At 49.2% G+C, this 26,509-nt stretch overlaps 1 protein-coding gene across 2 annotated transcripts; it reads right to left on the reverse strand.

Moving 5' to 3' along the window:
* Positions 1 to 12,391: 12,391 nt before the first annotated feature.
* Positions 12,392 to 26,215, reverse strand: CD4 (CD4 molecule). Of its 2 annotated transcripts, XM_069849887.1 has the most exons (10): positions 25,982 to 26,215; positions 19,083 to 19,214; positions 16,531 to 16,686; positions 16,306 to 16,446; positions 15,792 to 16,067; positions 14,981 to 15,343; positions 14,627 to 14,869; positions 14,418 to 14,536; positions 14,110 to 14,177; positions 12,392 to 12,749 (listed from the first exon to the last, which is right to left on the reverse strand). In XM_069849887.1, the coding sequence occupies exons 2-10, from the start codon at positions 19,141 to 19,143 to the stop codon at positions 12,734 to 12,736; spliced, it is 1,443 nt and encodes a 480-aa protein (XP_069705988.1). In that variant the 5' UTR covers positions 19,144 to 19,214; positions 25,982 to 26,215; the 3' UTR covers positions 12,392 to 12,733. The 2 variants fall into 2 exon arrangements, with proteins under 2 accessions (XP_069705988.1, XP_069705990.1); XM_069849889.1 differs by lacking the exon at positions 19,083 to 19,214.
* Between the last annotated feature and the right edge of the window lie 294 nt (positions 26,216 to 26,509).

A 26,509-nucleotide genomic window follows, 5' to 3' on the forward strand; every position in this document is an offset into this window, starting at 1 on the left:
TTCACTGTAGAAGAGAGAGAAAAAAAAAAAGTAATTTAAGATCATTCTATCTCCCTGGACGTCTCTTTCTCCTTGCCCACACAAATACCTGGTCACGATTTAGGCAAAGCACTCCTTGTGTCCTTCATGGAACAGAAAAGCCAAATTTGCACCAGTTCTTACATATCTCAGGCTGGACTCTGGCCCCAGCAACTCTTTCCAGTGCTTCTGAGACACCCTGTGCTCACCAGTCTGAGGTTCCCACCCAAAGCGTTACTAATGTCATTTCTGTAAGGGAAGGCTTAATTCACTTTACTCTCTGCTATTCGAGTCCTGCCCTCCCCACACACTCGTTCCTACCCCTTGCTCCTGCCTCACAGCTTCCACAGCTCCACCTGTCTTTGGACCTCAGCTTTTCTCTACCAGCGCTCTGGATTGTATCCTGCCGCTCCCGTCCCGTCCCATCCATGGGCACATGCAACCACTCCACAGTCTCGAAACACAAGTCTTAGCCACACACTTCACCCACCTAGCACGCTTCTGCTAGAGCAGCTCTGGTCTCCAGACACCCCACCGTTAGAAACCCAGCAAATGAGACCTGCTAACCTAGTCCTGGGACTACCCACCTCAGTCCTACCAGCTCAGACCACCTCTCCTGTCTCCATCCATAGGGGACACCCAAGCAGTATATTCCAGGAAGGTATAAGCCTGCTCTGAGCCTTGACTGGAGCAGACGCAAACTTATCTTTCTGTGGATCAGTGCTCCCCAAGTCTGAGATAGTGGCTCGGTTCCCACTCCTCCCCTTCCTTCTGTTTCTCCGTATTTTCTCACGCTCTGTAACCACCTGAGGCTTTGCCTCCTTTCCTCCCTGCTTGGAGCAGCTTGCCATGACTGGATTGGTGATGCCCCTGTTCTGCGCTGGTTCATCTTTCCCCCCCCAGTGCCATCACTCTTGCAGTTAGGCCTGCAGCCTCTGGAGATGGTTCTGAAGCTCGCTGGCCCTGATAATCCCAGGGGAACTGATTTCCTTGCAGCACCTCCTTGGTCTGCCCTTCCCACCAGGCACGTTCTGCTGGCCCACTGCTGCTCCCTTGGTGAGGCAGGAACACCCCTGTCTTTGGGGCCCCATTCTGCTCCCCTCCCGCTCCTGGAGCTGCTGCAGGATGGCCAGCGCAGGGACAACCACCCACCTCTGGCCCTGCTGCACGGCCAGAGCCCCCATCCACCCCATTGTGCATCCCAGTGGGGTGAGTCCTGGGACTGGGGACCCAGCAGGGGGGCGAGGGCAGCGAGAGGACCCCAAATAAATGCAAGAGGGAGAGGGGACACCCAGGGTGCGGTGGTGCCCCAGGATGCGGGAGGTGCTGTGATGCCCTGGGATGCAGCAGGGGGGTGGGGGTGGTGTGCGGTGATGCCTCAGGGTGTGGGTAATACCTCGGGGTGTGGAGGGGGTGTGGTGATATCTCAGGATGCTGGGGGTGTGCAGTGATGCCCCGGGGTGCGGTGATGCACCAGGATGCAGGAGGGAGGCAGTGACACCCCGGGATGCAGCGGGGGTGCGGTGATACCCCGGGATGCAGGGAGGGGGCAGTGATGCCCAGGAAAGCGGGGTGTGCGGTGATGCCCCGGGGTGCGGGTGATACCCCGGGATGCAGGGGAAGGGGGTGCGGAGATGCCCCGGGATGCAGGGAGGGGGCAGTGATACCCAGGGATGCGGGGTGCGGAGATGCCCCGGGATGCAGGGGGGGTGCGGAGATGCCCCGGGATGCGGGAGGAGCGGTGATGCTCGGGGCGCGGTGTCTGCGGCGCTGCCCCCCACCCCCCTCCCTCCTCGCTTCCCCCCCGCCCCGCATCCCGGTGGCGGCGGCGGCTCCCGCGGGGCGGCGGGGCGGCGCGGGGCGGTGCGGGGCGGGCGGCGGGGGCCGCGGGGACCCATCTTACCTCTCCGGAGCGAGCGCTGCCATGGCGACCGGCGCCCCGCGCGGATGCGCTGCCTCCGCCCGCCCGCACCGCCGTCCCCGCTCCGCTCCCCGCCGCGGCCCCGCGCTCCGGGCCAGCGAGGGGCGGGCGGCGGAGCTCCGCCGGGACGGGCAGCCGGGGGGCGGGACGGCCGGGAGGCCGAGGGAGCCGCCCCGGCACCGCCCGGCGGCCGCGGGGAACGCGCGGCGCCCGGACCGGGGCTCGGCCGGGGATGGGGCGCGTCCCTGCTGCCCCTTGGGCGTCCCTGCTGCCCCTCGTCTGCACCCCTGCTGCCCCTTGTGCATCCCTGCTGCTCCTTGTGCAACCCTGCTGCCCCTCATCTGCATCCCTGCTGCCCCTCACGTATCTCTGATGCCCCTTCATGCATCCTTGCTGACTCTAGTGTGCACCCCTGCTGCCTCTTGCACATCACTGCTGCCCCTTGCACACCCCTGCTGCCCCTTGCTCACAACCTGGTTGCCGATGCCTCATCTGCATCCCTGCTGTCCCTTGCACATCCCTGATGCTGCCCATGTGCATCTCTGCTGCCCCTCGTGTGTGTCCCTCCTGCCCCTTGTGCGTCCCTGTGGCCACTCATCTGCACCCCTGCTGCCTCTTGCACATCCCTTCTGCCCCTTGCTTGCAACCTGGTTGCCGTTTGCACATCCCCACTGCCCCTCCTGCATCTCTGATGCCCCTCGTGCATAACGGCAGCACCTCTCAGTCATCTCTGCTGCCCCTCATGCGCATCTCTCCTGCCCCTTGCCTATTCCTGCTAACCCTCTTGCACATTTCTGCTGCCCCTTGTGTGCATTTCTGTTGCCCCACTTGCATCTCTGTTGCCCCTCACGCACATCCCTCCTGCATCTCACACACATCCCTCCTGCCCCTTGCACACCCCTGCCGTTCCTTGTGCCCATCCCTGCTGCCCCTTGCACCCATCCCTGCTGCTCCACGGGACAAGCTGAGCCTCCCGTGGGAATGCGAGCTGCAGGACAGGAGGTCAGGTTGGACCTGATGGAGTTGAAGGTGTCCCTGCTCACTGCAAGGAGGTTGACTAGATGACCATCCAACCTGATCCATTTCTGATTCTAAGTGAGTGCTGGGTTCCTGTTCCCAGAGGAGGTGGCATCAGGAGGATGTATGCTGGCATAGAAAGGCAAAGAGATGACAGAGGGACCTGCAATGGGTGCTTGGAGAGCAGGGGGACCAGGAAGCTTCCCTGGGCTGGGTCCATTTACTCAGCTGCTGTGATGGTTTCTTCCATTGGATCTATTCCAGCAGAGTGGTCCCACAAACACGGAAAGGGGAAGAGAAGGTAGGAGACAGAGTGGGAGTAGTAGTCAGAGGAATAGGATGGTCGTATCAGAAGGTCAGAGGTCCTCTTGCGTCTGCATCACCTCAGTGAGGGCAATCCTGGCTAGAAAGTCTTCACCAGGTAACGGACGCCTCAGTTTCCTCAGTCACTGTCTTGCTGCTGAAGTGAGGGCACCAGCAATATCCTTCTGGTTCCTTTTAGGAACACGTCTACCAAAATCTCTGCACTCCTTTCCCCAGTTAGAACTGGGAGTGGGGTTGGAGCCCATGTTTCTGGACAGTTAGGATGCAGCTACTTCAGCACCTCAGTTTGTATCGGGAGAACACGAGCAATTTAGCTGAGAGGACCTGCAAGATAAGTGGCAAACAGGGTCTGAGGACCAATGAGAATTCAGCTCTGCTTTGGGCTGTGGTTAGTCTGAAGAAAGCCCCCAGACATTTACAGCACAGCCACTAAGTCCTCAGCATCAGCTGTTTTCTTCTACAGATCTGCTCCTTCTGTGTCACCCCGTTTGCTAAAATGGACCTGACCCTACAGATCCAAGATCTGCTCGGTTTTGTCACCCTCTCTGACAGAGTAGATTTCATATGTAATTCTAAATAGTGTCTGAGGTGATTCCAAGTGCCTTGGATACCAAGGAATTTCATTTGTGGTTTGTATGGTCAGCAGAAGGAGAGACTCCTCAGTAAGAAAGCTGAAAGTTCTGGTGGTCCTCAGGCCAGGGCCACCAGCAAAGACAATTCCAGAGATATACAAGAGATCATCTCTGAGACAAGATCTGTTTGCATTGCACTGACCATTGCGACTGGGGCCTCTTTTAGAGACAGTGAGCAGAACCAGGAGCCGCTAGAACAGATCAGGCTCTGCATCAGGTAGATGATAGGAGATACTTTAGAGGAAGGTGGGTGACAACAATGCTGCTGTGCTCTGGCTATTGTCTGGCATGCAGGAATTGCCGTGGTGGAACAGCCCTGGAGAGGTCCGACTCAGTGGTCACTCCAGTCATGGCATGTGTTGGAGACATGAGAAGAGACAATCATGTACCCCACAGTCGCTTCTTTTCAACTCCTGTCATTTGCGGGAGGTTTGTGCTTTCAAGTGAGGTGGTCTCTAACCACAAACGTAAACATTTATGCAGCTCCAATTGTGTCATTTGTATGAATTACTTAGCGTGATAGTTTCCACATTACCATCCTCCTCTGATTCAGAAGTTGAGTCTCCTTAGTGTGAGTTGTTAGCCTGCCTGCGTGGGTGAATAAATCCTCTTGTTATCTCGGGGAAACAGCAAACCAAGCTTCTGGCACATTCTGTGCCGCCTGCCTGCCCCAGCTCTGCTCAGGCAGGGCCATCCTGCAGCCTGGTATCCGACCGCGGCTTGCGCTACACTTGACTGAGTTTGGTGAGCAGAGCTGGATGGGGACAGGTGCTCCCACCTCAAGGAGGCTTCTTGTATTTGCAAATGCGGCAGCTGAGTTCTTAGTTTGAATGAAAGCACAAAACCGAAGATTTACTGTGAAGCAGAATGAAGAAGAAGAGTGTTCACCCTAGGGCTGTCGTACTCCCAGGCAGATGCTTGTCCATCCAACCATCTCATCTAAATGGATTTAAAAGACTCTGTTTATTTGCCTAGGATTTCCAGACACCTGGTTTCGCTGGTTTTGATAAGCGGCGGGTCACAACTGTGTACGTTCTGTATATTGACAGTTCACATGCAAAAGAAGACCAAGTGCTCAGATCTGGAAATCCTGAAGCCCCATGGTGCAAGGTTCCTTGTGTATCTAGGAAGTCCAGGCTAGACGTGAGACCTCCTCCCCCAAGACTTATCTCCTAGAAGGCCTTACAGATCTGGGATCGATTTTTAATTATTGCAGAGCCAGGCTGGACGACGGTGTTCTGCTGTCTAAAGGCTCAGTAGCTCACTAGACTATCCCAAGGCACCCAGGCTCCAAGTTACAATGTCAGAGTAAGAATTATTTTCTGGAAAAGTTTGTTGCATAAAGATCAGTTATTTCTGGGCAGCAGCTCTGCAGGTCCAGGGAAATGCTCTTCCTAGATTCTTAAAGGAACAGAGCTCGTTAACCAGGAAACGAACGCCAGAATCGTAAAAGCAAAATCATTAATAAAATAGCCAAATTGACTTCACGGGGCTCTGGCAGTTACTGAGGATGCTTATTCAGGACTCTGATAGTGACCATGAGAAGTCTCACACGTTTCTCCTGAATTGAATATGCAATTAAATCCACCCTTAGAGCCCCGATATACGGCTTACACAGCCTCTCGTGAGGCTGTGTGCTTGCAAGCAGGTTTCCTGGCATCCTTCCTGGCTCTTTGAGCAGGGTGTGGTTAATGGCTAACAAGAGTCCAGACAAGCAGATACGCTGGCATATTCCCTCTGAAAAGACAGTGACTGCAATGTCCATTTGTCATATCCAAGCCTTGGTTCTATTTCTAGCATCGTACAGAAAGGTTTAGTGAGATAATTCATCTGTAAATTGGGCAAGTGATAATAGCTCACACCAGGGGACGGATGACCCGCGCTGGTCATGAGCTGCACAGAAATATTAAGGGCTTGCAGTGTAAAAACTGGGATTTGAACTTGAGGATGCTTGTTGGCAGCAAAAGGTTTTTTCCTTACACAGCTCTGCACCTTCTACAAGATTTTTTTCCTCTGTGACATACATAAATATTTGTATATTAAATTTTCCTTGAGAAAAGGAAGTACCAGGCTAGGCCTGTCAAATACATGGTTTTTATGAAGCTGCATGCTGTTTAACAGGTGTATGCATCCTCCTGCTCCCCCCGCGCCTGTGCTCACCCGATGTGTTGCTTTGTGTGTTCTTCTCTTCTGTATATTACCTACTGCCTTTTCATCCCTCCTGCCACCATGGTCTCACCGATAACCCAGCACAGTGAATTCCAGGCTGTAAAAGATGTGAAAATGTTGTTTCAGAATTTAATTATGCCACTTTCCAAAATTACTGAGCACTTACTTGTTGGTTCTCATACACAAAAAGGATAATTAGGAGCTCTTGAATCATTAATCTGGGAACCTACGATATCTGGAAGGAGCTGAAATGATTTCTTTTCTTTGGATTTGTAACGCAGAATTGCAATTTTCTTTTTACCACCTGTTCCTCTAGCTTGTTTAGGTATGTCTGAGGTTTCTTAAGACCAGAACAATATTTTCTCAATTAAGAAATAGGCTGGGATTTCAGGAGCACTGCTGACATGCTGGACGGAGCCGGCCCCTGCCAGGGAAGCTCTCTGGCTCTCCTCATTGTTCCAGCTTGTGTGGTGATTCCTCTGGAGTCATGGTCCTCACAAAGCCATCCAGAGGAGGGCTACAAAGATGACCAGAGGGCTGAAGCACCTCCTATATGAGAACAGGCTGAGAGAGGTGGGATTGTTCAGCCTGGAGAAGAGAAGGCTCAGAGGAGACCTTATAGCGACCTTCCAGTAGCTGAAGGGGACTTACAAGAAAGCTGGGGAGGGACTTATTATAAGGGTATGAAGTGATAGGACAAGGGGCAATGGCTATAAACTGGAGAGGGGCAGACTTAGACTAGGCATAAGGAGGGTTTTCTTCACTGTCAGAGTGGTGAGGCACTGGCACAGGTTGCCCCAGGGAGTTGCGGATGCCCCGTCCCAGGAGGTGTTCAAGGCCAGGTTGGATGGGACCTTGGGCAGCTTGGTCTATGGGGAGGTGTCCCTGCCCATGGCAGGGGGGTTGGAACTGGATGATCTTTAAGGTCCCTTCCAGCCCAAACTATTCTGTGATTCTATGAAAGCCAGCGTCACTGTTACTGCTGTTCATCTCCAGGACCTCACCTCCACGCAGCTGCCTTTGAGCACAGACAAGTTCAGAGGAGGGACTTCCCAGCACCAGAGCCTGAAATAGACACCTTACTACCAGCCAGCTGGTGTTGAAGCATTAAGGAGTTGGGGTTTCTCCTCTCTTCCCTTTTTGATTCCCTGCCACTGAGTCAGTCTCTGCCACCACCTCTTATTCTGCTGTTTTCTAATTCTCCAAATCTGGAAGCACCTCTAGGGCTTGGCTAAGGTGGCCAAATGAAGAGGAAGAAAGCCAAAGACTTCTTCAGGGGGGATGCTGACATGCATGAGGCAAGGGCTGCCTGCCATGGTTTGGAGGTGTTCCTCGAGTGTGAGCATGCTAACGAACCCTGGGATCCCTCCTAGTGAACACACACTTGGGATTACATCCAGAGCTGAGCATCTGAAAGGGTCTTGCATTCCTACTCTACTCTCACCTCTGAGAAGGGCTGATGGAAGCTGCTCTCTCTCTCCGCAGCTGCATTAGGCTGATGAGCCACTCAAATGGATACTGGAAACTGTCCTTTTTCCCTCCCCATGAGATAAAAAGAAATTAGAAGAGGCTGAAGCGCACAGCTTCTTCGCTTCTAGGCCTTGGGAGCATGGAAAGAAACACTCAGGGTCATTTGGCTCTGAAGGCTCAGAGATGCGAGTGCTTTGCTGCAGAGCCCGCGGGGAGCATGAGTCACATGGACTGCCTCGCAGATCCAGGCTGACAGCATCCACCACATCACTGCCTCGTGTTGCACTCAGAGGGCAGAAATAAACTAGGAAGCAGGAGGGGCATTGGGAGGTATGACCGTGGGCTGGGGTTATTCCAGCCCACGTGTTTCTGGTTCAGCAGAGCTGGGCAGGGCAGCGTGTTCAGCTGCATCCGAGCCCCTTCTGCTGGAGCAAGCAGGTCTGTGGGTCCTGGCAGGAAACCACACATCTGAGGTGGGTTCAAAGGACTGAAGCACGTGCTTTTCCCTTCTGCAGCCCAGAAACGTGGTGAACAGTAGTACCAGGAAGACCAACACATTAGGGAAAATTGGCACTTCTCAGATTTTTCTCAGCTCTTGCCTTCCATGATGTTTCTGCATCACCGCACAGAGCTCTGGTTGCTGTTGTTGTTTTGTAACTATTGCTGTGTATGCCTTTCCAAGTCCTGCTGTCGTCTCAGGGCTACTCTGTCACCACATGATAAAATACGTCTGTCATTGTATTTGTTGTTTTGTAGAGTTGTACATCACCGTAGTCTGCATTATTCCATCACATAGTGTAGATATACCCTCATCACACCTGACAAAGGGAGAAGTCCTCAATGCCTCCTGAGAAGAAGGACCAGGATACATGCAACACAGCCTGTAAAGCCCTGGGATGCCACATGGAAGCGACCACACAAAAGTGATCTGAGAGGGACACCTGGCTTCTCAGCTGTGTCTTCACTGCCACACAGGAGCGCTGTTACCACAGTGTTACCTGCTACACAAGCTGTGAAGGCAGCTTGTTGTGCCAGAAACTGAGCGTGCTGTTGTGTTGCTGCAGCCCAGGTCTAGGAAAGATGTTACTGCAGTTCTTGCTAGACTCCTCAAGTACATCTACACTGACACCTACATTTTGTGCAAGCTTGTTCTTGCCTGGTCTGAAACTCCACATTCCTCCTGCCTCAAAGCCCACAGTGAAGATTTCAGTATTGCACTCAGACAGAAGGAAAAGCCCATCCAGGACTCCTTCTGTGGAGGACTCTTCTCTCAGTCAAGGTAGTCTGTGCATCTAGGGAAGAAAGGTCATCACATGAAAATAAACAAACAGGGGAGCTGCCAAAAAAAGAGATTTATGAGATCGGAGCCTAGTGTGGTTTGTAGAATCATAGAATTATAGCACAGTTTGGGTTGGATCATCCAGTTCCAACCCCCCTGCCATGGGCAGGGACACCTCCCACTTGATCAGGCTGCCCAAGGCACCATCCAACCTGGCCCTGAACACCTCCAGGGATGGGGCAGCCACAGCTTCCCTGGGCAACCTGTGCTAGTGCCTCATCACCCTCATGGTGAAGAAATTCCTCCTTATGCCTAGTCTAAATCTGCCCTTCTTCAGTTTATACCCATTGCCCCTCACCCTATCACTACAAGGTTTGTAAACAGTCCCTCCCAGCTTTCCTGTAGCCCCTTCAGCTACTGGAAGGTCACTATAAGGTCTTCTTGGAGCCTTCTCTTCTACAGATTGAACAGCCACAATTCTCTCAGCCTGTCCTCGTATGGGAGGTGCTCCAGCCCTCTGATTATCTTTGTAGCCCTCCTCTGGACCCATTCCAACAGCCCAATATCCTTCTTATGTTGAGAATTCCAGAACTGGACACAATACTCCAGAGTATTCCTCACAAGAGAGGAATAGAGGGGCAGAATCACCTCCCATGACATGCTGGCCACGCTTCTTTTGGTGCAGCCCAGGACGTGCTTGGCCTTCTGGGCTGCAAGCACACATTGCTGGCTCGTGTCAAGCTTCTCATCGACCAACATCCCCAAATCCTTCTCTGCAGGGCAGATTTCAATCACGTCATCCCCCATCATGTACTGAAATTGCTCCAACCCAGGTGTAGGATCTTGCACTTGGCCTTGTTGGACCTCATGAGATTTGCACAGGCTCACTTTTCCAGCCTGTCCAGGTCCCTCTGGATGCCATCCTGTCCTTCTGTTGTGGCAACTGTACCACTCAGCTTGGTGTCATCTGCAAAGTTACTGAGGGTGCACTCATTCTCACTGATGAAGATATCATCATTTTTATCATTATCATATTATCATTGATGAAGATATTAAACAGCACCTGTCCCAGTATGAACCCCTGAGTCACGGATCTCCATCTGAACTTCGAGTCATTGACCACTACTCTCTGAATATGACCCTCCAACCAGTTTCTTATCCACTGTACCATCCACCCATCAAATCCATATCTCTCCAATTCAGAGAGAAGGATGTTGTGGGGGATGGTGTCAAGGGTTTTACAGAAGTCTAGATAGATCACGTCCATCGGTTTACCCGTGTTCATTGCTGTGGTTATCCCATCATAGAAAGCCACTAAGTTGGTCACACAGGATTTGCCCCCGGTGAAGCCGGTGCTTGCAGGTGAGTTTTGAGTACAGTCATAACTACTGAGGTCAGGAGTCCTACTGAAGAGACATGCTGTGTTGAGGAAGGCTTATGATTTCTGTCACACCCATCCATGCATTTCATCCTGGACAGGCCAAGGTTGATAGGTCCTCTGCTGGAGGACAGGTAGGTCAAATTAACTTGGTCTTTTAGGTACAGAAATGCTTATTTTGGCTGTGAGAGCCTCAGGTGAGCATATGAACCGCTGGAGATGGCTGCAGTGCCAGTGGAGCTCATGACGGACACACAGAGTACATGCTGCTTTGTCCCTTTGTCTAGGAATCAGGTGGTATAGCATAGTCCCCCTGCTCTGGACATCCATGTGAGTGGAAAGAGGAGTAGATTGGGTATTTGAGAATTTATTTAAGGAGAAGGGTCTGTATTGCAGAAGCAGGGGTTGCTTCTGGTTGAGGAGACTATGCCAAGCACTTTGTTATGATCGTAATACCAACCACCACTGACCCTGCACTCTTTTTCCCTCATACAGCTCCCAAAACTGACCTGTCCTTGATCATAGAATCATAGAACCATAGAATGTTTTGGTTTGGAAGGCACCTTTACAGGTCATCCAGTCCAACCCACCTTGCAGTGAGAAGGGACGCCTTCCACAGGATCAGGTTGCACAGAGCCCCATTGAGTCTGAATTGGAATGTTTCCAGGAATGGGGCATCTATCATCTCCCTGGGCAACCTGTTTCAGTGTTTCACCACCCTCGTTGTAAAAAATGTCTTCCTCATAACCAGTCTAAATCTACCCACTCTTCATTTAAAACCATCACTCCTTGTCCTGTCGTAACAGACCTTGCTAAAAAGCCCCTCCCTAGCTTTCCTGTAGCCCCTTTCAGTACTGGAGGCTGCTGTAAGGTCTCCCCAGAGCCTTCTCTTCTCCAGCTCAACAGCCCCAGCTCCCTCGGCTTGTCCTTGTAGGAGGAGCCCTGATGATGTCTTGTTCAGCAGACTGATGGGCCTCAACCAGCTCCCAAGGCAAACTGTCCCTGTTCAGGGACAGGAGCAGGAGGAGCAACTGCATGCACTGGGATATAGACTGAGGCTTTTCCAAAATTCCTGTAGTCCTGTGTGTACAAGTGCAAGCCGTGGGAAGGAAATCGGCACTAGTGTGGGCCTTTGTCACTCTTGTTAGTGTGAGGATGCTGGAGGAGGAGCAGGCATCACACCGATGGTGCCCACACCTGCTACCACAGCTGCCTGAGGCTGCATCCCCACTCCGGGTGAGAGATGGGGTATGTGGGGAGGCGGAGATTTCCTCTGGCTCACAGGTGTTGCATGTGCTGTTGTCGTCTTCTGGCACCTCTGTCTTCTGTTTTCTCTTCTACAGAGAATCCCTGTACTCCAGCTCCAGGCATCCTGCAGGGCGTTCTCTGCCACAGGGAGCCTTTTCCACAACCTCTTCTCTGCCCCTTCCCAGCAATCCTAGTGCAGATGAACAACCCTGGACCACAGCCAGTGACAGCTGTAGGACCTCAAGGCCTTTTTGATCCACCACTAGCAGACCGTAGAATAACTTCTATAAACACAAGGCTTCTGTGTACATATTTTAATAGCTTTTTTCTTTCCGGACATTCTGACATCTCTGCGACCTTGCTTTTACTTCCACCTTAATTTTTCTGGGCTTTTCACTCCCTCTTCCCATCTCCTTGAGCCAACGAAGAGTCAGTTTGATGAGAACAGTGGCTTTCTCAGAAACATCTGTTCTCTGCACCCTGTGGACTTGCTCAGTTCAAGGCTGGTTTGTGCTAGGAAAGGACTTCATCGCCCTCTTCCCAATCTTACCTTCTAAGATTCACTCTTTCCTGACAAAACTAGTCCTGAATTATCCCGCTGCTCATGGTGTTTTCCTTTGTGTGTTGTTTCGCCATAGGAGAGGTGAAGACTAGAGGCCCTGGTGGTACTGCAGGACTTGGGTTGCCCAGGAAAGGCAAATGAGGATGGACAGGTTTCATGGAGAGCAAAGGGCTGGTGCATTAAGGAAGGCTCGTGGGAGCCAGCAAGGTAGGAGATAGTGAGATTCCAGGATTCCACATCCTAGCACAAAAGGGGGAAATATGAATTTGAACCAGACAAGAGTGCCTCAGAAAAAGTGTAGTTCAGCTTGCAAAAAAAAAAAAAACAAACAACCCAGCCAACCCAGCCACAAAGTAATTTATTGTAGCTCAGGCATATAAAAGAAGTGCATAAAATTGGCTCCACAAGAAGGTCAAATTAAGTGCATGAGCAAAATACAAGCATGTATATATGTGTGTGTGTGCATATCTTCTATTCAGTGTCTCTCATTATGGAACTGGCGATCAATCATAACCCCTAAGGGGTTTTTGTCTTGTCCATCAGCTCCCAGCCAGACAACATCCCTTCATGGCATTAGACTGGGAGAATGATGAAGGGATAAAGAATTGCATCAAAACAGGAGAAAGGGAAGTGGATTCACAGAGCACTATGGGCTGGCAGGTGTTCAGGTACAGGCAGAGACTTCACCAGTCCTCATGACCCCAGCGTGGCAATGCTACTTATTCAGCCGGCTGCAAGAGAAAAAGTCTCACATGAGTACCAGTAGTGTCGAGGTGAAAAGCTTCATTCGCACATCTTGAAGCCAGCCAACCCCCCCCTTTTTTGCATAGTGTAGAGAGTGACTGCCTGTCTCTGTAGCTGAGGATGCAAATGGTTACTTGTATATCCACATAGCTGCAGTTTAGTTTTCAGTTACACTGAGCTGCTTACTCAGCAAAGAGAGTTAAAAGAACAACTGTATCAGCACTTCTATTGCAGATTTATCTAGGTTTTGATGTAGCTGTACGGGCTTGGTCCTCTCCTTAAGGGGACTACTTTTTAATCTTGATAAAAAGCAGGCGAAAAGGAGGTGAATTATTTGACCCACGTTACGCTAACCAGCTCTTCACCCCATATACACCCCAGCTATGAAGTAGTATTTGCCAATAAACAAGCTTACTGAATTCTCAGTGCCAGTGAAAACAAATAGGTGACACTATTGCAGTTCACCACTGTCACTAGTGAAAATCAAGCAGAAGTCCAGTTCAGTACCCATACATTCATTGAACTCACTCATGCAGTCGTTTATGCTGTCCTTAGCTCTCCACTTTGGGTAGCAGAATAGGTGTCAATATTTCTTAACAGCTGCCTCTGATGCCTGGTACCAAGTAAGCTTAAAGACCTGGAAAAGGGCAGCTTCTCTGCTAAGTAATCCCTGATCCCATGAGAAGGGACAGGACATGCCGGTATATTTCATATTATCCAAGGCTGTTGGGAGAGAGCATGGTTCAGAGTGTTCTGTGATTTTTCTCTTCTCTTCCATTGCTCCCAGGAGGTTGGATCTGGGACCCAGATATTGAGGCTGTGGAGGTGGAAGGCACACAACCAAGCTCAAGGATGAAACCCAAGTTTTACAAATCCATGGTGTCCATAATGTAATCCCAGCTCTGCTAGCACAACATTATGGACACCATGGATTTGTAAAACTTGGGTTTCATCCTTGAGCTTGGTTGTGTGCCTTCCACCTCCACAGCCTCAATATCTGGGTCCCAGATCCACTGAGGAACCTATGAAAGGACTCCAGAGCTCCCACTGGGGTTTGGCTAACATCTCTCAACATCAAGGTTCTTCAAGTGAAACCTCCCTGCTCAAAAGTTCCCCAGCACAGTACTACCACGGGTTTGGGGCATAATAGGGAATTCATTAACACAGCTTGTGACGCTTAAGCATGACTTAACATGAGTAAGAGCTGAAAATGCTGAAATGCAGCTGTACTGTAGCACCAAGCAGGCTCAAGCTCTATTTCTCCCCACTTGACTATCCAGCTCCCCTGTCCTGAAGCTGGAATCTTTTCCCATTCTAGGTGCCACTTACTGTTTCATTACCACTTACTGTTGACACTGACATGTCTTGTTTTCCAGCAAGTATTGTCTTGCTTGTGCCATCCTTTTTGCCCGTTGCTGTCAGGAGAGAAGGAATAGACAATGATTGGATATTTTTATACTGCAAATGCTTTCCTCTGAAGTGGTGGTAAAGCGCTGTCTGACATTTGCAGACTGTCCATCTCAAACCATTTGCTTTGATTCTCAGGATTGACACTATATCTATTCTGTCACGCACTCGGACGTAAAACCAGATGACTCCTACAGTTTGGGGAGAGTGTCATCTTTTTAACCTTTCAGAGGGACCAGGCCACTCACCCTTCTCCGTTGCCAGCTTATACCACTGATGATGCACAGGCACGCAAAGCCAAACACGAATACACTGCCTGCAATACTTGCTGCGATTACAACGTAGGTAATCCAAACAGGAGCTTCCTCTGTGGAAGGAGAAAAGTACTGAGCCCCAGAAACAAAGATAATTTTAAGACTTTTTGGTGGAGGTAGGGAAAAGATGTTGATTTCCATACCCACAAGGTAACTGAGGCTGATCTTCCTGTCATTGTCTTCCATGAGGTGACAGTTCCACAGCCCTGCAGCACTGACGTTCACCTCAACCTTCATTTCATGGTGCTTTGAGTTCTTGATCTCCATCTGAGTGCCATTTACACGTTCCCAACGCAAGTGGGCACTGGATGGGAGTGGGCTAGACACCTGGCAGATCAGGGTCATCTTGGACCCTCTAGGGAGGGGCCCAACAGGGTTAGCTGAGACTGTAAAGATGAGAAAAGGACACATGAGTGGGAAGATGGGTCCATCTATACTCTCGTGTCTTCCAGGTTTCTGCAGCTCCTCATCTCTTGACTCACTTCTCTTTCTCTTACCTTTCATCACCACCAGCTCTATCTTAGTCTGCGTGTATCTTCCTTTGTACGCCAGCTGGCACTCATACTGCCCAGAGTGGTTGAAATGGACTTTGGGGAGTTTCACTCCTACAGTACTTTCAGGTTTGCTTTCAAGCATCTCAAACCAAAAGTGGTTGCTTTTTTTGGTCTCGTGCTTCTCTCCTCGTGTTGTAACGTTGAAATCAAGTAGCTCATGACTGGCTGCACTTTCCTGTTGTTTCCAATTCAGTTGTCCTGTGAAACCTGCTTTCCATTTTATCTTCTGGAAGTTCAGATGCCATGACAAGATGACAGTGCTGTCAACAGTTGCATACTTTCTTTCCAAATCTAGGTACTGAAAACCTGAATTCAGAAGAAATAAGGAATACAGAGGCAGATAAAGCCATGGCTACATTTTCCTGTGTCTACCCTTGATCTGGAGAGATGCACACTGTGCTCAGCTGAAAGAGGACTTGGAGAAAAGCCATGAGATATCCCAGGAAGGAGAAATGGTTAGGGTCTGAGAATAGGTTGAAAGAGACAAAGCTCCCAAGCTCACCAGCGCTGAAAAGAACAGATCCAAGGAAGAGGAGAATCCTCTCCTCACCAAGCCTGAGGAAGAAAATGGCAGCAAGTGGGGAACAGAGTTCAGGAAGCAGAGTAGTTGCCAAGCTGCTGTGTTGGAAGGCCCAGGAAAATGACCCTGGAGAACCATTGCTTTGGAAGCTTGAAAGTAAAAGCTCGGCTCATGAGATGGAGGGAGCACTGGTTCCCAAGCCCGTGTATGAGTTGCATTTTTGTTGTTGCATACCTAATATCTTCACATCAAAGGAGATGTTCTGATTAATTAACGGGGATCTTGAATGGACATGACATGTCCAGATCCCATTGTCCATAGCCTCCAGTTCCTTTAGCTTCAGTATGTATTCTTCTGGGGTCTTTTTTTGTACGAATTCTGTTTGCACTGTTTTTTTTTTACTGTTAAAAAATGTGATGGTGAGACTGGGTAAAGGATAGGATGAACTTTGCATTAAAGTCAGTTCAGGGACTTCATTTGGCAAAAAGTACCCATCTGAAGAGATTGTCACTGTAAAAAGAAAAAAAACGTAGACAGTAAGTTAACTCCTCTTCCTATGAGAAAGGAACAAGTGCCACAGCAAAGTGAATATGAAGACTTTGTGGAGATGGAGGAGAAATGAACTAAGAGAGCCCAGGCCAGAAGAAATGGCAGCCGGATAAAGAATCCCAGCAGAAATGTCTCTCTGGGCTCTTACAGTTTCCTCCTACCTTGTCACCTCATGGATGAAAGCCCTTTAATCACTCACATTTAAAGACATGCAGTGAGATACTGACTGTTTGAGAGCCATATTCACAGGTGTAGTTGCCAGCATCTGACAGCCTTAAGTCCCACACCCTCAGGTGTTTATCATTGGTGATTTCAGATCTCTCGGTCATGGTAGCTTTGCCTTTAGAAAAAATAAGCTTGGTTAGGAGGAAAAAGCTTTCTCAGTCATACACTGGGTAGAAGGAGTGATGAATTGGAAACTTACCTTTCAAATGGGTAGTTTTAAGCAACCTTATAGTAGTCTTGTAGTACTTCCAGATCACGCTTGAGTCACGAGGTATGTCTCTGCAGTGCAGAATCACCTCCCCTCCTGCAACCCCAGTCTGCAGGGAGATTTTCTGAGCCATAACGGGGATCAGACCTGAAAGTCAATGCCCACCAAAAAAGGCATGCATTCACTTTCTGAAGGGTGGCTCAGTGAATACTTCCCATCCCTCCAGATAGACACAGATATTCCTCCTCCTTTTTCCAGACACAAAGAAGATTACCCTCAATTTCTGAGTTTTCTACTCTTTTGTCTCACCAACCAATCAATCCCTTTTCTTTTCAGCTCTATAGCTTCCCTCCCCTCCACTTTGGGCTCTTTGCCTGGCTAATGGCTATTCTGTTTCACATCCATTCAGTAGAAGGAAAAATACCAGTGGTTGTGGTGGATTCACCACCATTCACAATTTTAAGATGTCAGCAGCTCCACGGAAACAACTTTTTTCCAATGGATTAGTTTTAGTTGTCTTACTGGTAGAAATATGCCAGCCCTCCTTCACACCCCAGTCAATATCTGAGGCAGCACTGGCAAATTTGCCCACCTTTCTTCCAATTTTTCCATGGAACAAGACTGAAAGCCCAGGAAAATGAAAGGATAAAGTAAAAAATAAAGAAAGAAGTCTGACCTAAGGTCAGGTTCCTGTTCTTGGGATAAGGGCTGTATGACAGTAAAAAAAGCAGGATGTATGATGTTGAAGAAACATTAAGAATGTTTTATATGTTTCCTTTCCTTCACTGTGAAGATGGTTTCTGTGGGATATCATGAGAAGGAAATGGAGTTGCCACAGGTACAACTATAATAACAATAAGGCGGCTGTGGTCTTACTACTGGTAAGCTCTCAGCGCTGCCTAACATGCAAAGCTCCCAGGTGACCCTTGTACTGGAGAGCCATAGAAATGCGAAATAAAAAGTTTACATGAGTTTAAGGAAGGGTTTTCCACAAGTTACATATTTGTCTGAGAGCACAGGTAACCTGCAACTTTGTCAATACAGGTTTTCAGTAATTATACATTGGACCACAGAAAAGTATGCACTTGCCTTAAACTGTGAAATTACAAATGCTATTAAAAAGAGTTGGTATCATACACTTTGCTTTTGGTGCTAGAATTCATAAAATATTTCCAATCTTTCCTCTGCATCCTGAGGTATCACAGCTAAGTATCTGAGAAATGCAGGCTTGGCCTTGATCAGTTGCCTGCCTTTCTTGGAAAATTAACACTAAATAGTCCACCAAATCGTATAACATTAGCAGTCAAACTGAGCCAGTAAGTAGCATCACATTTGTAAGGGCAAATCTGTGATGAGAAACATGCACATTTTCTCCCAGGCAGCTGGAAGCAGAGTAGAGGGCAGTAATGTCCAATCTGTGCTCAGCGTGCACCTTGGCTTTTGTAGGAATTCCACTTCTGCATCTCTACAGAGCAGCTTCCCAAACCTGGTGAGGCTCCAGACACCCTGGATTCTGCTGGCAGGCTCAGCAGGCAGGATGGGAACAACCTGTGCCCCAAAGCTTGAGCTGTCATAGAATGGTTTGAGTTGGAAGGGACTTCAAAGATCACGCAAGTTCCAAACCCCTGCCATGGGCAGGGACACCTCCCACTCGATCAGGCTGCCCAAGGCCCCATCCAACCTGGCCTTGAACACCTCTAGGGATGGGGCAGCACAACCTCCCTGGGCAACCTGTGCCAGTGCCTCACCACCCTCATTGTGAAGAATTTCTTCCTGATGTCTAGCCTAAATCTGCCCATCTCCAGTTTATACCCATTGCCCCTCATCCTATCACTTAAAGCCCTTGTAAAAAGTCCCTCCCCAGCTTTCCTTCAGGTACTGGAAGGTTGCTATAATATCTCCTCAGAGCCTTCTCTTCTCCAGGCTGAACAAGCCCAACTCACTCAGCCTGTCCTCGTATGGGAGGTGCTCCAGCCCTCTGATCATCTTTGTAGCCCTCCTCTGGACCCATCCCAACAGCTCTGTATCCTTCTTATGTTGAGGATTCTAGAACTGAACACAATACTCCAGGTGAGGTCTCACAAGAGAGGAACAGAGGAGCAGAATCACCTCCTGCGACTTGCTGGCCACACTTCTTTTGATGCAGCCTAGGATACTGTTGGCCTTCTTGGCTGCAAGCGCACACTGCCGGCTCATGTTGAGCTTCTCATTGACGAGCACCCCCAAGTCCTTCTCTGCAGGGCTGCTCTCAAAATGCAGCCTCTGAAATAACAGGGCAGGGATGTATGGAGGCCCTTAGCTTCTATCCCCTCTGTCCTAACGTCCAGTGCTTGGCCTCTCAGAGATCTGTTTGGCTGCGCAGAGGTGGGACAGACAAGGTAAGAAGGCAGCTGTTACAGCTGCATTGCTGGAAAGAACCTGCTGTAAGCTATGTGAGGTATGTTATACGGCAATTTGTGAGAAGCCTAAAACCACCCCAGGTGTTGTGAGGCTTGTGGAAAGACTGTAAGAACCGGGAGGGTTCACTGAGCTGAGGGACTCACCCAGATGCAGAACCAAGAAGACGGCAAGTGTGCTGCTCAGCGCTCTGCCATGTGACTCCATCGCTGTGGGAACGGTCCTCCCTCTTGCAGACCACAGGGCTGGAAATACTGCCAGTGCCAAGGGATGCTGTCCTGGAAGACCCAAATGCTTTGTTAATAATGGTTGATTTTCAGACTGCAGTGGATTGGGCCCACATTCCCTGTCAGCATCCACCATCGTCCAGTGCAGTGAAGTGGAAGCTCATTGGTAAAGTTACCTGAGCCCTGTGTTTCAGCAAAGAATCCAGCTGCAGTGTTTCCCTGGAGCTTGGTATTAAACATTTCATTTTATTCAACCCTAGGTTTCTGGCATTCATTGTACTGCAGGTGTTGTTATCACCAAGAATTCTATGCTTTTTTACTTCTCTGTGGTGGGTTATCATGACTCTTGCAGCAATTAAGGGTGAACATATATAGGGCTGCTTTAGCTAGAGCACAACCGGCAGGCTGAGGAAAGTAGTTGTTTACCTCCGTTTGGCATATCTGAGGTCTCATGATCCAGTTCTGGGTCTCCAGTACAAGACACATGCCAACAAACTGGACACAGTCCAATGGAGTGCTTCTGGGACAGTGGGGAGGCTGGAGTACATGATATAGAATATGGAGTACATGATATATGATATATATTTCCTGTGAGGCACTGGAGCCAGTTGCCCAGAGAAGTCATGGATGCCCCATCCCTGAAGGTGTTCAACACCAAGTTGGATGAGGCTTTGAGCAACCCGATCCTGTGGAACATGACCCTGCTCCATCACAGCGGGGTTGGAACTGGATGATCTGTGTGGTCCCTTCCAACCCAAACCGTTCTATGAGTCTGTGATTCTACGAACAGGGAGAGACAGAAAGTTGGATTTGGTAGGAAGAATAGAATCATGGTGGGATCTAATTTCAATCTTCCATTATCTGAAGGATATCATCTAGAAGAAGGAGCCACTTTCTTCTCAGAGGTGTAGAGGAGAGGAACAGGAGGCAGCAGCCATTGATTGCAACAATGAACGATTGATTAGATATAAGGAGAACAGCTGGTTCTGTCCAACAGGAGGTTGGACGGGAGACCTTCAGGGGTCCCTTGCCATTGAAATATTTCCATGCAGTTCTGCTGTTCTATGATTAAGGCTACCCTTAAGCTCTTATTAATGCTTTTATTGAGGTTTTCATTTACTTATTTCTTACCTTAAAAATCTTAATAACCACCAAGTCTGATGTTGTTGGAAAGACTAGTTTGAATTCTTAAGACTATTCAACAAAAATCTGGGGAGAAGGGAAGAATGAGGTCAGAAAGAAGACAAATCGATGGTAACAAAACTTTAAGTGGGAATTGAAAACCAACTGTAAGGTGAGTTATCAAATGGAATGAAGTATCTGACTGCAGCAGAGACCAAGTGCTGTTATCAGCTGCAGCTGGAGTGGGCTGACAAGGTGAAGGGGACCATGCCTGCTTATACACAGACACTACTGAGATCTTCATCCCTGAACCAAGGCATGTGTCACAGAATCATAGAATCACTAGGTTGGAAAGGACCCACAGGATCATTGAGTCCAACCATTCACATCAATCACTAAACCATGCCCCTCAGCGCCTCATCCACCCGTCCTTTAAACACCTCCAGGGAAGGTGACTCAACCACCTCCCTGGGCAGCCTGTTCCACTGCCCAATGACCCTTTCTGTGAAAAATTTTTTCCTGATGTCAAGCCCGAACCTCCCCTGGTGGAGCTTGAGGCCATTCCCTCTTGTCCTGTCCCCTGTCACTTGGGAGAAGAGGCCAGCTCCCTCCTCTCCACAACCTCCTTTCAGGCAGTTGTAGAGAGCAATGAGGTCTTTCCTCAGCCTCCTCTTCTCCAGGCTAAATAACCCCAGCTTTCTCAGCATCTGGCTGCTGACACATAAGGTAAGAACTTTTTTAAACAGAGACTGGGGAAAATCCAACAAATATTAGATGAGCAGATTATGTGGGCTGAAGCATTTGAATTACAAAAACTCCATGTCCTCAAGCGGAGGGTCAGGCAGAAGCTGACAAAGCTCAAGGAGCAAGCAGTGGGAAGCAAGATGAACAAACCAAATCCTGTTTTAATGGAGTGTGGGAAAACACTGTGATGCTAGCAATGGAGAAAATCAGATATCAGAAGAAGAACTGATGAGTAGTGGGAACATGGAGGAAAGATCCAAGCCCAGGAAGATATGGATCTCTAACAGAAACATTCACCCTGGCTTTTGGAGAAGTCAGGAGGACAGCTGGTGGGAAGGTCCCTCAGGTCTAGCTGGTAAGAGAAACCTCCTGTCACAAGTAGCATGATGGACTGAAGGCTAGAGGCATAATGGGACTGAACTCAAAAGAAATACAAGAACAATTTTATAGAATATCCATATGTATTGTGTGTGGTATTAAATATAATATATTCTGTTAGAGGATAATTTCGTATTGCAATTAATTGAAATGGTCAGAGCACCTGAAACTATCAAAGAGTAGATGAAAACATCAGCGCTGTGTTCACATGGAGATCAGGTCAGCACGACAGACAGTCTGACAGTGAGACAGACGTACACAGGGACACGTGTGAAAAATGCAGGTGCAAGAGTAAAACAGCAGCCATGTGCACCCTCAGAAGAGACATAAACGGCAAAGGCACACTCAGAGAAGATTTGTGGCTTGCCTCAGGTAAAGCAAAAAACACATCCCAGCTCCAGGGAATATTTGCATGAGCCATTTTGTGCGAAAAGAGTAAACTGATGGAGCAAGTGCATGTGATTGGAGATCACTGATAACGATATGCAGTAGCAGTGATGAAGCAGTTTGTTGGGCTACGCTACAGAATAAGGAAAGGGGCAAGAACAAGGCATCTGTATGCATCTCACTCCGAAGAGACATCTATAACTGATGTAAGGGCATAATATCCATCCCTGAGACTAGAGAAGAAACCTTGTCCCCACTGAGAACACCCACATCACCTGTCCTGATGGGATCAGCAAGATAAGCCAGCCCCCGCTCTAAAGTGATATGTACAAATTAACAAGGTCAGCGCTGGGTTTCAAATAGTTTTAGTCATTAAACTTTATATAGAACCTGAAGATAATAGAACAGATAAAAATTAATGAAATCGCTGAGTCACAACCTGTCATTTTGTTTTGGCTGGGAATCTCTATTTTCCTGTCATCTTATGGCTTCAGTGATTTCCTCGCCTACCTGCTACCTGGTTATTGAGTGAAACCGCACAACCAGAACACTGTGGGACCAGTGAACTGCTGACCTTGTGCAGTTTGGTAGATGCAGATTGATGCACCTTTGTTTTTCTGTTTCTCCTCGTGGTTTCACATGTTCTGCATTCCTACTTCACACTAATCTTTGTATTTCTGTGGCAGATCTCTACAACACGATGCTCACCACCTACACGTTACAAGTCAATGGGGGAAACAGGTTGCCTTCAGCTAGAATTTCTTTGATACACCTTCTCTCTCCCTGTTTATCTTTACTTCTCATGCGTACCACTTCCTATTTCACCCTGTCTTTCTATCTCCTGCTGGATCTCTCCAGGTCAGACCACAGGCAGTGCTGCTCTAGAGTTTACAGATCTCGGTGAGCAAGGCTTTGCTGTATTAACTGAGCAAGCCGCTCGCGTCAGCGAATGCCTGTAGCAGACACGCAGCCTCCTCACAGGCAGCCCAGCTGTATCTTATGGTGGTACTCATAAATTAAGTGGTGTCAGAGAATGTCCCCAGGCACTGGAACATACCCATCAGTCCTGTTAAGTTGCTAGAACATTTCCTGACACATTTTTGGCCCAGGATAGCTCTCGCTCTCCCGAACAACTGCTGGGATGCATTTAGGTGTTAGCAGGGGCCAGGGACCACTCCCATTAGGTGGCTGGCATGTAGCCAGCTCATTTTGGAGGTTAAGTGAGTTTAATAGCCCAGACTATCTTATGCCAGTTGGCCTCTGTGCCAGAAACAGTCCAGGCATACTTGCTTTATTAGCACATCTAGTGATGGAGGAGCAGGGCTCCCTCCCAAGTGAATATTGATTTCCATTTCATTTTAACTTCCCCCTCATATTACACTCATTTAATCTCTTTCTTGACTTCTTTTAATAATCCCTGCCCCTCTGAGGGATAGGAAAAGGAGAGCGGAGGCCATGAGCAACGTGGGGAATGATGCCTGCAGGCTGAGGTCTGACCTGGAGAACATCTGCTAGAGGGTCCAGCAGCCCATGCCTCCCTCTAGCACCTCGCCCCAGCAGGTGATGGCTTCAGAGAGCTCTCTTCTAGGCTGGCACTGGCATGACACAGGAGGAAATTGAAATACAAGAAACCCCAAAACTCAGAAACCGCTCCTGATGCAGAGTAGGCCATTTCCCTCTGTGTGTGTGTGTGTTCCTGTGCCTCTTTAATGCAGTGCGGTTTTCTTGTTTTCTTCTCTCGCTCTTGATTGTGGCTGTGCTTTTGATCTGGTGGCAGCTCGCTGGGTTGGGGCAGGGGGGCCTCCCAGCCATCCATTTGCACAAGGGCTCCATGCTGCCGCTGCGCCACGTTTCCCCTCACAGTGGCTGCCAGGCAAGAGCTGAGAGGTGCAGCTGCCTCTTGTCCCTGCACATCAGTTTGGCTTGGCTTTGGGGCTCTGGCTTACAGCAGATGATCCCTCTTTTTCTCAGTTTAAACATCTAAAGGAAAGCTGACCTGGCTCATTTACTCAGTAGCGGTTTCTTTCAAATTGCTTATTAATGCTGAAGCCAACGTGTGTGAGCAGCAGCAAGCAGGGCAACAGATTAAATGCAACAAAAACAGCCAGCAGAGAGGAGAGCAGTGAAGGTTATTTCACTGGCCTCTCTCGACTGGCTGACCCTGCCTCCATTTCCCCTCTAGCTGTTCATCTGAGAGTAGCTTCTACCTTTCGGAGCTGCTGCAAGAGGGAGATGCTGAAGTAGGGTGCTTGGGAGCAGGCAGGTGGATGCTGCTGACCTCCCCTAGAGAAAGGTCCCACTGTTGGTATCAGGCAGGGCACTGAGGCCACCCATGTCAGTGCCAATGGAGCTCTCTTCAGCCCTAAATTCCTGTGCCCCAGCCATGTGCCTGGACCCACGTGGAGACCACAAGAAGCAGCTCCATGTCCGCAGCCTGAGTTACTCCCTACAGTCTCTAACCCTTCTGACAGCCTAAGAGGAAGCCAAGACCTGTCTTCGCCTCACAGACATTTAAGCACTCCTCTTTTAACCCTCCTCTTCTGGGCTCCACGAACAGCTTTTCATCCTGCAGTTTGCAACTGCAGCCCAGGGGTGAGTTTCTAAAGCTGCTGGAGGCTGTGACTACCGAAGGCGCTGAGATGCTCTGCAAAGTGAGGCACTGGCTCCGGTTGCCCAGAGAAGCCGTGGCTGCCCCATCCCTGGAGATGTTCAAGGCCAGGTTGGATGAGGCTTTGAGCAACCTGATCTAGCGGGAGGTGTCCCTGCCCACGGCAGGGGGGTGGAACAGGATGGGCTTTAAGGTCCCTTCCGACCCACACTATTCTATGATTCTATAATTCTACAATTCCACAATTCTATGAAGGCAGGCCCTCTGTCACCCTCCTGGGCCATGTGAATGCTTGGGATGATGTTCAGGAATCATTAACGCAGCTGCCAAAACAGGGAACAGCGAGATCTTACCATGCGTTTTACTTGATGTGCAGCCCAGACAGGAAAAGGATCTATATACATATTGATAAGGCCAGCACAGCAACATGGTGTGCATCTGCCTGTTCAGAGCAAAAACGCGTCCCTCCTTAATTCTGCCCTGATAAATACACGTTCCCCACGCAAAGCTGTGGTAGAAGAGGTGGGCCCTGTCCTTGGGTGCCAAAGAACTGCGAGCAGGAACAGGACAGATGCTCAGTTTAGCTGAGGCAAACCTTGCCGTGCTGCAGGCAGCTTTGACAGCCATGTTTGTGAAACAGAGCGGAGGACAAAGGAGAAGTCTGAATGTTGATTTGAGGCTAACGTGCACCAGCAGACTGTTCAGTTTGTGGTGGGGAACATTAAGCAGTAACCTGAACTCCACCTTAATGCACCACGTAGAGGAATATCTGAGGTGGTTGGCAAAGATTGAGTAGGAGACATCACCTGAAAGTTGAAAAATTCAACCAGAAATACAACCTGCATTTTCAACAGTGCAGCAGCCTATGGGAGGGGCAGGCAAGTCTCTTTTCTGGTGTCCTTAATTTGAAAGGATCTCTCTTTCTCCAAGAAATCCTGCTCGCTCAGCCCTGAGCTAGTGGATCAGGCTGCATCAGCAGCCAGTGTCAGGCAGTGAGCCAGTCAGCCTGGATTAGCAGAACAGACCCCTCCAGTCTCAGCATGTACAGATGTAAGCAGATGTCCCTAGCTAGCTAGAAACCAACATCTTATTTTTCAGGGTTTTTTTTTTTTAGAATAAAGTTCTCCTTCCTAAAGGGCACGTGGTGAAAGTGATAGCAAGTGGCAGCTGGTGCAGGGCTGCTCCCCAGCGCATTTCCATCCCTTGGGGATAGAGATTCACTGGCAGCAGGCCCTCATATTGGACATTTTTCCCTATACGTGCATTTAAAACATCTGTGAGATCCCCAGTCTCCAAGGCTGGTTGATCTTTTCAGAGCTTCCTTCGTTTTGGTCCCTTTCAGGGAAAGATCCAGGGAGACAAACACCTCTTAGTTGAAACTAAAACGCCTCGGAGAACTGCACATCCAGAAATATTATCATGTCAAAGGTTCGAGGTAGTTTTACATCAGACCTTTAAGTGGGGCAAAACCAACCCATTTGTGCCGAAACAGCAACTTGTGCGGCACAGTGAAGTTTGTAACATTAAAAAATATGAAAACAGGCTGGCCTCTTTTCTAAGAGAAAGAAAGTTTCCTTACCTCTTTTCCTTCCTCTCTGCCTCCGTGTTTCTGTCTCCTTGTCTTTGTCACCTGCTGCAATTGATCTCACCCAGCTAGAGCTGAAACAAAAGAAGAACGAAGTCGATGTTCAGAAAGCAGCTCAACAGACGTTGGCCTTGATGTCTCCTCCTCTCCAGCTGGGGCGTCAGAAAGGTCTTGCTGCCAGTCCAGATTCTGCTGACATCCGCCAACTTCTCTAGGTTGATGGTGATTTTCCAAATGCATGTGATTTCAACTCTGGGTGTGAACAGAAATGGAGACCATAACGGAAGGCGAATGAGAGTGTCAAACAGAGAGAGCCTATTGGCCATATGGCAGCCGATGGGAGGCTGTGACAGGGCTGAAACTTAAAAGCGAATGATTGGAAACCGGTTCTGTTCTACTAACAAAGAAAGCTCACAAATTATCATGTTAGTTGAGTAGTTCTGGACTCATCCTACGCCTCTGATGCTCTGTAAGAGCAAGTCACCCTCCATTTCCCAGCCTGTCTCCTGCATCACTGCTAAG

The sequence above is a fragment of the Phaenicophaeus curvirostris genome, chromosome 1, assembly GCF_032191515.1.
Source record: "Phaenicophaeus curvirostris isolate KB17595 chromosome 1, BPBGC_Pcur_1.0, whole genome shotgun sequence".
Classification (NCBI taxonomy): Eukaryota; Metazoa; Chordata; class Aves; order Cuculiformes; family Cuculidae; genus Phaenicophaeus; species Phaenicophaeus curvirostris.

Excerpts from the sequence above, each read along its gene's own strand:
- CD4 (XM_069849887.1), bottom strand. The coding sequence starts at position 19,143 with ATGGAGTCACATGGCAGAGCGCTGAGCAGCACACTTGCCGTCTTCTTG. Across the intron at positions 16,687-19,082 it reads CTTCTTGGTTCTGCATCTGG|GTCTGATCCCCGTTATGGCT; the intron begins GTGAGTCCCTCA and ends ATTGACTTTCAG. Across the intron at positions 16,068-16,305 it reads CTCACTGCATGTCTTTAAAT|TGACAATCTCTTCAGATGGG; the intron begins GTGAGTGATTAA and ends TTCTTTTTACAG.